Raw genomic sequence first — 11,806 nt, forward strand, 5'->3', positions numbered from 1 at the left:
TGTAGTTGCAGTAAAAAGAAATTACAAATGATATTTTCTGTGTTGAAGCCACACGTTTTTATACCTATTGATTGGCTAGAAATATTATGTGAATCAAAAATGTTATTTCAGATCAAATAACAGGGACAAGCACAAGCGCTTGTCTCGCATTCGTCCTTTGTGAGTTTCTGCACTTCAGTCATTATGGATTAGCAACTAGCCCGTTTTCATGCCTTATTATTACGTAGCATACGCTGCTCCTTCGAATGGAACTTTTTGTTCTAAGCATTCCCATTTCGAAGGCCATGCCAGGTCATGCCGTCGTCGTTGTCACTTTTATTGCAGATCACTATATGCTCTCTATACGCCTTCGTCCTGCAGTGGACAAAAAAACACAGGCTGCTGCTGCTGCTGCTGCTGCTGCTGCTGCTGCTGCTGCTGCTGATGATGATGATGATGATGATGATGATGATATGCTTGTGCTGGGATGCTGTCGCTATTCGTAACTTCCAGAAATGAGATGCAACTCTCTTTCAGTTACCTAAAATAACACATTACTAAAATTTCAGAACTGAGGAATACCTTCCATAATTTGCTGCGATGGTACCTTGACCTGCCAACACAAATATGTAGCTTGCCTCTCATTTTTGTTGCAGACATTTTGATATTGTGACCGTCCTTTTGTTCACGAGAGTGGCTTGATTTTCGAGCTTGCACGTGTGGAAGGTCTTTTATCTAATGAGAGTGCGCGGCCGTTATCAAAGACAAGCGCAATGGTAACAACTTAAGCCTAACTGCAACGAAATCTTTCGTTTTCGCTTTCAAGACGATTCCAGTCTTGAACAGGTATTTTAGGGCCTGGACCACCAGTGCTGACCAACTAGAAAGGGCATGAAACCACACTCGCTTTAATACTGGTATAAGATGTCCTCTACGCAATAATTTGCTGTTCGCATTTTATTTCTCCTCAGTTGTACATGGTTATTGTTGTAACTTCAGAGCCAGGGCATGCTTTTCGAATTCTTTATTCAGGCATGCCAACGGGCAGCCACATAACAGCACTAAGAACACGGTAACGTAGGGCACACGCCCATATATACAAGTAGCTCCAGGTTACACATGCGCAGTGGCGACCAATCATTTATCACTGCAACTTGTACAACTGCAACACGTGTAGCCTATCGCGATATGAACACAACAGTTATAATGATGATTTAGTTTGAAAGCTTATTTATGTTAGAGGAAGAAAGGGATAGCGAGGAGCAGGCTGGCAACTGCCGCCGGTATTAAGGGGCACAACGCCGACACAACGGAAGACGTACTAAAAAATGCTGCCTGGAAATGTAAGTTCGACAGTGCGGCCATCAACTGCTGGTATTCGCCGCGAGACAACAGCAGTGGACATATGAATGCAGAACGTAGATTGCATCACTCCCCACAAGGAAGGAGACCGAACAAAAGGCAGGTCTAAACAGCACAAACACAATATTTAGCAACAATTAGAGCTCGGAATCGTCTAACGTTATGTCGTGCCGTTCCTATAGATTTGCGACTAAAATGCCCCGCTTTTATTGTGAATACTGTCGAAACGAAAACTTTACTTAAGGTCACCTACATCGGTTATAGCTTCTTCTTCCGCAATGATTTGTTCCTTATCAGAATGAGGCCCTTGTGAACCATATACAGGGTGTCCCAGCTAAATGTAGCCAATGTTTTAAAAACGACGGAGTGTGCTAGGAATCTCAAACTAACACAGTGGTGTTGAGGTTCGCGTGTCCTTGTCTGTGGTATTATTTTCGTTTTGAAAACTGCAATAATTAGTATAAACTAATTGCTTAAGTTTTTAAATATTGCCTTCACTAAGAAAGTGCCAATACGAAAGTTGTAGATCACACTTAAAAATGGCCCAATGAAGTGTTTACAACTAAGTACCATTGATGGAGCTTCTTGTAATTGCCTTTAAAGAAAGCCCGCGAAATTCAAAAAACAAGTACGTGTTAGCGCCCTATTTCAGCGCTCCCAGACGACCGATCAAGAAACGAAATCCGCTTATCTCTACAGCGGTTCCTGGACGGGCTCGGCGTTTCCGGTGGCCACAAGGTACGCGCCAGCAATTCTCGCTAGTAAGATACGATCGCGAACGAATAGAAGAACCTGACAATTGCATTTTCCTTCCCGATTACATTTCTGCGGTCAGCAGTTACTCAAACCCGAGATTTTTTTTCTTTTTCCCCCCTTTTTTTCCTGCGTGTTCGAGCTTCATTCCACAAGTGGAGCGAATAATATGTTTATGCCACGTCACGTCGAAGCGCGACACACCTTCACTACCGCAGCTCACTCTGGGCGCCCGCTCACATTTCATGAAGCGTCAGCAGTTCGTGGCGCATACCTTGCGGCACCGAGCCCGTCCCGGACAGCACTGCAGAGACAAGCGGGTTTCGTTTCTTGATCGGTCGTCTGGGAGCGCTGAAATAGGGCGCTAACACGCACTTGTTTTTGAATTTCGCGGGCTTTGTTTAAAGGCAATTACAAGAAGCACTATCAATGGCACTTAGTTGCAAACACTTCAGTCGGCCATTTTTAAATGTGATCTACAACTTTCGTATAGGCACTTTCTTGGTGAAGGCAATATTTAAAAAGTTAGGCAATTAGTTTATAATAATTATTGAGCTTTCGAAACCAAAAAAAAAAAAATACCACAGACTAGGACACGCGAACCTCAACACCATTGAGTTGTTTTGAGCTTCTTAGGACACTCCGTCGTTTTTAAAACATTGGCTACATTTAGCTGGCACACCCTGTATAGTATAGGTATCCAAGCCACCCTTATGACACCATTTATTACACGAGGACTGCCATCATACTCTTATGTCATCATCTCGCCACTTCTACAAAGCACACATACTGACGGCAGCGTGGGCGTCAATGCTAATAACAGAAAGTTAGTAATTAATTTTGACTCCGTGGGTGACACACTGCACTATGTGAAGCAGCTGCCTCTTCTGAAAGAAGCCAGCTTTTGCCGGAGTCAGCCCAAATTAAATCTCTTCTCCCAACAAGCTGACACCTCTTCAACGCACGGCTATTCATTATGCGCGCCCTATAGAACGCAAACTTCCGCAGTGGCGCATCTGCCGGGGTCCTTGATAAAATAGCAGGATACCGCGCTCGGCTACGTGAGAAAAAGTAATCAGAAACACTAAAAAAATTACTCACGACGACGGTCTGACATTGCAAGTCTGAGAACAACTGTCTGAAGATGACGGTATGACAAGGGCGGCATGATCAAGACTTAATGACGACAGTATATGATAACAATACTATGACGAAGAGAGACTGCCGTCGATGGAATAACGCATCCGGTATGACAACGGCGGCAGAACGACAGCGCAATGGCGTTAAAGAACCCCAGGTGGTCAAAATTAACCCGGAGCCCTCCACTACGGTGTGCCTCATATTCACAACTGGTTTTGGCACGTAAAACCCCAGATAGAAGAAGAAGAATGACGTTACTCAAGTGATGACAATGATAAAATGACCGCATGACGACGACGACATGAAAGAGTCGGATGACAAAGCAGGAATGACGACGACGCAACGATCAGGACGGCATCACGACCCCGAACACACACCTTGTGGTCCAAGCTATTACACAACCTAGAGAACTGGGTCGGCATAAGAGTGAGTGAGTCATGGGTGGGTGGGTGGATAGATAGATAGATAGATAGATAGATAGATAGATAGATAGATAGATAGATAGATAGATAGATAGATAGATAGATAGATAGATAGATAGATAGATAGATAGATAGATAGATAGATAGATAGATAGATAGATAGATAGATAGATAGATAAGCCTCAAAACGGTTGAGTTAGGCGGAGAATGTTATTCGCCTTAAGGTGGCGGTCTCACTCCGGCGCCACGAGCCTGCCGTTTTCAGTACTTTTGGAGCAACCGTGGCGGCTCTTCTACTTGGGATATAAAGCAGTGGCATATACCATGAAAAAGCCTAATTCTTGTAGATTCCAACTATATATTATATAAAGAAATTTATGAAGTGTGATTTGGAAATAAATGTTAAAGAACAAGCATGAGATACATGGTTTTTGCGAACAGTGTCTCAATTGTGACCATATTTAGAAGGAACTACCGCATTTACTGCATTGCGGCTTGTTGTGTAGCTTTAGGACATATTTATCCATTTCCTAGACGCAGAACAATAATTTTGAATTTTTACTTTTTGCATAATTTGCTTTTGAAGGTTGGCAAATTTTGCAAACTTCTCTTTTAAACAGCCCGGCAACTACATGCTCAAGGAAGCTAAATTTTGGTTAAATTGGAGTTCAAGAAATTTCCATCTAGTACGCAAAATTTCGTTGACGTACCTTAAGGCGTTAAGGCGAAGTTTATTCAGGCCCAGTTAAATAATATAGAGTTATTTAGGGCACTCGAACCCACTACCTTTCGTGGGAGTCGAACCCACGACCTTTGGTGTGAATTAAGACGAGATTATTTAAGGCACTGTTAATTAGGGCAGCGTTAATTTACGCACTCGAACCCACTACCTTTGGTCGGAAAAAACAAGTAATAAGTAACAATGCATTCGAAAGAGAATGTCAAGTAATTTACTGAATGTCTCTTGAGCCGCAGGTTTTAGCCATCACTATCTTTGGCGTATGCATAGTGACTGTCAATTTTTTGTTTCGCACTTGTAATACTTAGTTTCAGAAGCTTTAACATAAAAGACATGCGCTGCCGGTGTTTTGGTTTAAGACATTTGTTTGTTGGCTGTAATTCTCAAAATTCCAAGGAACAACTTTGTAAAGAATATAAGACAAAGTGTGAGCAACTTTCGTGGTAAAACATTGCTGCGGGTTCTATCTTGAAAGCGATCGTCTTACGCGAAGGACGGACGGACGGACTCTCGGGCAGATTTCTCGGTGGGTGGCCATAGAAATGCTTATGCATTTTAAAAAAAGAAAGCGCTATTTTTAACAACTGAAAAATTTTAGAAGCACCAATTCACTGTAACGGATTAAGCCTTGCTATTCATGATATTCTGCGTTTGGAAGGTTCCTCTACAGGGCGTTGTCATAGGTATGCCTTTTGCAGCTCTTGAGAAGCTTCACTACAGAATTAGGACAAGTTCCTTCCTAAATTGTTTGACTTTCTGTTATTTTACTTCCCGTTTATCCTATTTATATTTCCCATTACTGATTCTTCTGTACTTGCAGTGTACTCATTCGGTTCTTGGCTAATACCTTATTGTGGGTATGAGCCATTCACAAAAGCAAACCAACCAACCAACCTACTACTCGGATCTTCCGATCATCAACAACAAACATGGCTTCAGACCGGAGCAGCCTGTCAACAACACGGAACGGCACTAGCGATGGCTCAACGGCTACATCGTCGAATGAAGGTTCACACAAAAGCAACAGCGGGGCCGACGAGTGCGTACAAAATGCACTGACTGCCCACGTCGAGGCGATGGAGAAGATCACGTCTTTGAACCGAGGGGGCTCACAGTCATCTGAAAGTGACGTCGCCGCAGTGGCGCCAGATAATCCCGCGAAACCAGCCGCTGTAGTTCCGGGTGACGCAAGGAAGCCAAGCCTAGCTACCGCAGAACGGGTTGCAGAAAATCCGCTGCAGGCGACTGGCGAAGGTAAATGCAAAATATTTAGAGATCTGTAGGCCCACGAGGCGATGCTGTCAGCATAAAGAGCTCAAGATACGCGTTTTTCATTTTCCATGTGTTTAGGCGACGGTAGCTTGTAGTGCGTGTGTCGCTTGCAGGAATTTGGCGAGAACTTCATTGAGACGCGAGCTTTGAGATAATAAATTAAACTGTAGGATTTTAAGTGTTAACAACCGCGATCTGATTATGAGGCTCGCAGTAGTGGAGAACTCTGGATTAGTCTTGACCACGTTGTCTTTTTTAACGTGTACCTCAATGAAGTGCTTCTGCATTCCGCACCCATGACAATGCCGCCGGTGCGAACGTGATAGAAACCGTGACCTCGACTTTTGCAACGCAATACCACAGCCACTGAACTACTGCGGAGGGTACGAAATATGTAACCTGTCGCTTTGGTAGTTTATACTTTTTCAACTCGGCATCTAGAATAAGGATCCCGAGCTCGAAAAGTAACTTAGAGGAATTGGAGGTGGAAACGCTAATGGTTTAATTCTGCGATCGCACTCACTCCCTATTCGTAATGGGCCCACCGTTGCCACAGGCGGTGGGCACGAATTGGCATCATTCTATCTTGCTGCCCGAGTCTCTTCACTCCCTTTCAGAACCGCACGATATGAACACGAGGATGCCAAAGCCGCGCAAGCGTCAAGTTCCTGGAAGAAAATGCATACTAGTAGGTCTTATAACCCCTGAAGAGCAGAAGTTTGTTTGCTGGATTATACCTTCTATGTATGGCTGAGTGACCTCTTTCAAATGCGACCACGCCTGTTCGGATCGACAAATGCACTGTCGAGCTGTGCCTGCGCGAACGCCGAGCGAGAGGCTAAATTTATCGCCGATTGCGTCATCCGTGACGCAACAACGGCGGAATCTGTGCTCGCGGCACACGCACAATCAAGTAATTCAAGTCTTCTTTTCTCTACACAATAATACCAGAGTAAAACGCGTGGATAGTGCGGTTGCAAATACGTAAGAGATAAATAATCACATAACGTGATTTAGTTACAGGTGGTTATAGTAAGCGACCCCTGTAGGGCGAACTGAAAGTTGTTTTAGGACAAACATTTATCCTTAAAAAAACGTGTTATAGGGCTGCTACCGTTGTTTTAGGTCTTGTTGCTTTTCGTTGTTTTGCTTTTCGAATTTGTCATTTGCACCTTCTCGCAGCAGCGTGCCGACAGCACCACGTGCATGATCGTGCAGTGCGAGCATAAGCAATTGGTGCACACTAAAGCGTATAGACAGGCTGATATTTATGCACCTAGCTTAGTGGTGTTGCGTGTAATCTCACATATCTGGTGGGATGCTCGAAAGACCCTGTTAAAAGTTTATGTGAGACATATTTTTAGGTTTCCATTGAAAAAAATATACGAATGAAAAAGTTGGCCATGCCGTGGTGTTGAACCCACGCACTTTTGATTCAGAGCTTGTTGCCTAACACACTTGACCACAAAACACTTCTTGTTTACTTGCCGGAACTCGACATCAAGTACAGGAACACAAGTGTACAGGTTTACATATCGTAGGTAATGAAATAGTCGTCAGAAAGTCTTAGCATGGCTTTACATATTTAGAATTCTTTAAGGGTTGTCCGGGGTTCTATCCTTGGCAACCATTGAGGTACACAATCAGAATATACTTTCCGGACATCAACAAACCATAATATGGCTTCTCAGAAATACATATATGCGCCGGCCGTGCGTCCGAATCGCGAAGATATCCAGTTATACGGGAGCGCCATGATGACCAGTTTTTTTTTTTTTTTTTTTTTTTTTTCTGTTACGGGCGCCGCTATATTGCCTTCGCCGTGGCGCCATCTATGGGCAGTCGGCATGGCCGGAGTTGCTGCGGCGTTGAGGGGGACGGAGCACCCAGCGCGATGTGTGCGCGCGTGTTCGAATGAGTGAATGAAATGGATATATTTGTCGCCAAGTACATCAAACTGGTGGCAGAACTGCAGACAAAAGTTGCTGTTTAAGCCTCAAATCAGCCTGAATGTGATCTTACCGCAGCATTCTTGCTGTAATTCTAAGCTGTGGTTTAGCAGCAGTGATTAGTTCCGAAATATATGACGATCCCAGCAGCGTGGGTACTGTTCTGCTACGGAATAAGTTGTGCTGGTCACTTTGACAAGTGTTCCAAGTTGCTGTCTGTAGACACATTTCACTACTACATCATTTCTTGCGCGAGATTTCTGTCCACGAATAAAATAGTCTTAGTAATACCAGAATACCGTACAGTGCGAATTACACTTGTCGAGTGGCCGAGGGGCCGTTTGCGCACTGCGTGATCGTCCGAAGCTATGTTAGATGCAGGGTTATAGACCGGTTTGTTCTATATAGGGCATGGTCCAAGCATGCGGCATGAGCATGCCAGACTTACGGTGGAGTTAACCCGTTTTTGCACGAAAGAAGAGAATGAGAACCTTTTTTTTTTCAGTCTTGTTCATCCCGTACGCTACGATGCACTTCACCCGTCTTGCGGTCTTAGGGAAATTGTGTCCTCCCGAACAGGCGTCCGATTTTTTTTATGCGATCCCCTCAGGATTTAAGTCAGTTTTCCAGGTCAAAAAGGCAATGCCAAAGAACGAAGCTTATATGTACCATGCTGGTTTACCAACCGCAGTGATAGCCGTGTTGAACAACGCCCTCGGCCTCATACGGGAGGCTAGCGTAGATATAGCATATTGATTGGAAGTCTACTAGACTTGATCCGTGAGAACTATCGGCCGTTAGATGTTTTGAGATCGCATTGGGTTGGCCGTACACGAGCATGCACTTTTAAGTTTCAGTTGCCACGCCACGCGATCACATAAGGAGATTATTTTCCCATTCACGATGGCAATTCAAAGATCACGGTTGTCTTCGCCAAGTGAAAACCGATACAGCCGGAATACATACACACACCGCGGCTGATACTGCACGTCGGATGTTGCCCAGCCTATATATATATATATATATATTTCTGCATGCTGTAGCTACTGCTGCACCCAAACGCTACGCAGTGGTTCCCGGACGTCCTTGTATATGAACTGACATCACGTAAATTTCATGGAGAACGAGCTAAAACATATCGAAATCACTCCGCAACATGGTGCGAGGAGCAAACGGCGTGCAGAGAGCCTTTCCTCCTCGCCAAATGAAAAGGTTTTTGCATTGAAGGCCCAGTAACATATTCATGTCAAAATGAATTCCATCATCATTATCGGTCGCTGGGCACCTCATCCCACGAGATTCTAACGGAAATCCTTTTTTAAGTGCCCTCGGTAGCACATCCCAAAAATATACCCTTTCCAACACTGTAAAAAACAAACGTGATCCATTCTTTATGGTTTATCGCAAATAAGGCAATGCGACACCCATGGTACTAATGGGCGGCTTTCCTTTCTTCTATAAAAGCTTTCACTGAAAGAGTGCCTGTGTACAACTTAATGAAGAATGTCTTTGCTGCTGCTACCACTTACATCTTCTTAACATGTTTTAGCACATGTTGGCCTGGGCCTTGCCTACAGGTAGTAGCATGCCACCCACATCACAAAGTTTCTACCTTTTAACGTAAAAGATCTACTCATAACATTTTCCGGCATGCTCTCAGCGCCTAGAATTCAGTTACTTATCGCTCAGCTGAGCCGAAATTAGCACAATGTGTGTAAAAAAATGTCGCAGTTTAGCCCTAAAGGCGAATCATCAATTGAGATAACAAATTAGTAGAGAGCTATTCGCAGCAGGGATAGTAGTTTTATCGGCTGCATAAACTTGGACACATTCGCTTACTAACTTAATTAACAAGCGTGGTGTCAGCGCGCACAAGCAAACATTAATAAATCACACTGAATGACCGCAGACAACGACTGTCAAAACTCTGGCAGCAAGCGCAGCCGCCACAGCGGGCGAAGGTTCGTGCGGTCTATGGCTTCAATTACGGAAACTGAGCGGCGAATGCACAGCGCGTACAAAGGTCAGAGCCGTTTGGAGATAACAGACGGTGCGGGCGACCGCCACAGCCGCGGGCAAAGTACGAGCGCAGTTTTTGGCAGAGTAGAAGCTGCGCCCCCCCCCCCTCCCTCCCGCGCTGCCTTCCCGCTTTCTTGCTTTCTCGTGGGAGATTGAGTGGCAAGTTCCTCTTACGCCCGGTTGCAAGATACGCCTTTGGTGCCGGAGCACAGCATCGTCCCGCTTCCCTCCCTCCCATACCCCCACGGCCTTTCGCGCGACGGTCGCGTTTGCTTTCCGCCGTGCGTTCGCTCTCCGTGATAGCGCGCGGGCTTTCGCTCGTGCATACTACGCGCGGCGACGATTTTATCGCCCTTGGACTTTATACGGAACCTCACTGCGACGGCGACGGCAGAAATCTGGTTTAAGTGTCCATATAATTGCTATCGCAATAAAAGGGGTCATGTGTGTCATAAAAAACAGAAACTGATTCGTTAGCGGAAGTAAGAAAAGATGCACAGGGTCCATGCCTCCTCCTTTACTTTCCTGAACAAGTTTGTGCGGCAGAACCTTTCCGACTGGGACGCCCACACAAAAACAGAAGTATGCGCATCTCTCGTACATTCACGAGCGAACAATGCAGCACTTGCATGATGTACCAATAGCTTCCTAACTGAACAAGGCTTACATATTGCTGCCCTGCTGAAAACAGACTAACTGGCTCCCTTCCACGTATCCACCTTGTCACGTCTTTCATGATTTTTCTGTTTCCGATGACCAAACTACTTTCGTATAGCTTCTACAGCATTGAGCGCTAAGCATGTAATGGTGTAGAGATTATTAAACATTTACTTTTATAGGAAATGGGGATGAGTCCCAGTTTGGACGTGCAGTCAAATTTTGAAGTGTGGATAATTACAGACTAAACAGCGATTGCTATAGCTTCGCTTTCTGCCATTTCAAGGATATTATACGAAACCTTCACGAAGATATTACGCTGTATTGGGGAGCGCTGGATTAGCGTTTGGTAATTTTCTATCAGAAAAGATGCACAACATTTTATCGCAAAAGAGCCAAACTCAAGAACTTCTACTGAGCCGCAATGACGAAGATAACGCTAAATTCTCTGAAATCTGTTACGTCACACTTAGGTAACAGCGCTGCGGTTTCGAAGCGAAATGTAAAAGATACAGCCTTACAACTTCGTTTTCTTAACTAATAATCAGTTTATTACCACAAAATGAGAGAAGAAAGCGTTGAAACAATGCTCTGCAAGTCTAAAGTGACATGTGGTTTTTCAATAGTGTTCATTCAAATTTACGCGTCCATAGGCATATCAAGTGAACAAAAGCACGCAGTCCTTGTGTTCTATGCAGTGATTCGTTTTATGTTTTGCCAACTAAAATCCCTGCGAACTTTCAAAGAAAAGATATATAATTGCGTGGATTTTCACGTCAGCGACACGAATTCGACATTAGCTAAGGGAAATGTCGGTGGGAAACGGAAATGATGAAGCTGGTTGCATACCAAATAGGCGCAGTAGATAAAGACTGCCGGGTAATTTCCTAAGTGTTCTAAATCTAAATAAATTCTAGTGATTTGCGTGCTTAAGCCACGATATCAGCCGGCACTGCAGCCGAACCCTTGTTTGCCGCAGATGGAATGAAGACTGCCAACGCGGGCGCCGCCAAGCCTGCCACCAACAAGCAGAGTCGTACCGTCCCGGGATTGCCTGTGCGCTCGATGGTCCTCGTCGGGATCCTTGTGGTCGTCATCGTTGCTGCCTTTGTCTACGCAATTATATTCCGTGCTGGCAGAGTGCTGCCTCGAAAAGCGAAGAGATCGGCAATCTTGGCGAATGACACCCAATAGTGTTTTGATCTAAATCGCTGCAGCCGCTGACTCAGTGTCTCGCCATTGAGCAGCATACCAAGTTGGATGTCTGTGACCATTTCTGTCGTGAATGTTACTCATCGGCAACACACTTGCACAAAATTTTTCGAGTCTCGCCATATTGCTGCGAAATAAAAAAACTGAAACACACACGTTTCTTGTATTGCCAGAAAGAGAAATTTGCACCGTGAATGTGCCACGCATCTGAGAGGAAATATTCGTTGACATCTTGAGCGCGTACGAGAAAGGTAAAGTGTACATTTGAATTCAGGCGTTTTGCCTTAATGGGGGCAACAGTG

General features: G+C 44.7%; 1 protein-coding gene across 1 annotated transcript; it reads left to right on the top strand.

Moving 5' to 3' along the window:
- Positions 1-5,374: 5,374 nt before the first annotated feature.
- LOC125946164 (uncharacterized) lies at positions 5,375-11,577 on the top strand. Its single transcript, XM_049668662.1, has 2 exons — positions 5,375-5,649; positions 11,272-11,577. The coding sequence occupies exons 1-2, from the start codon at positions 5,472-5,474 to the stop codon at positions 11,484-11,486; spliced, it is 393 nt and encodes a 130-aa protein (XP_049524619.1). The 5' UTR covers positions 5,375-5,471; the 3' UTR covers positions 11,487-11,577.
- The last annotated feature ends 229 nt before the right edge of the window (positions 11,578-11,806 follow it).

The sequence above is a fragment of the Dermacentor silvarum genome, chromosome 6 (assembly GCF_013339745.2).
Source record: "Dermacentor silvarum isolate Dsil-2018 chromosome 6, BIME_Dsil_1.4, whole genome shotgun sequence".
NCBI lineage: Eukaryota > Metazoa > Arthropoda > Arachnida > Ixodida > Ixodidae > Dermacentor > Dermacentor silvarum.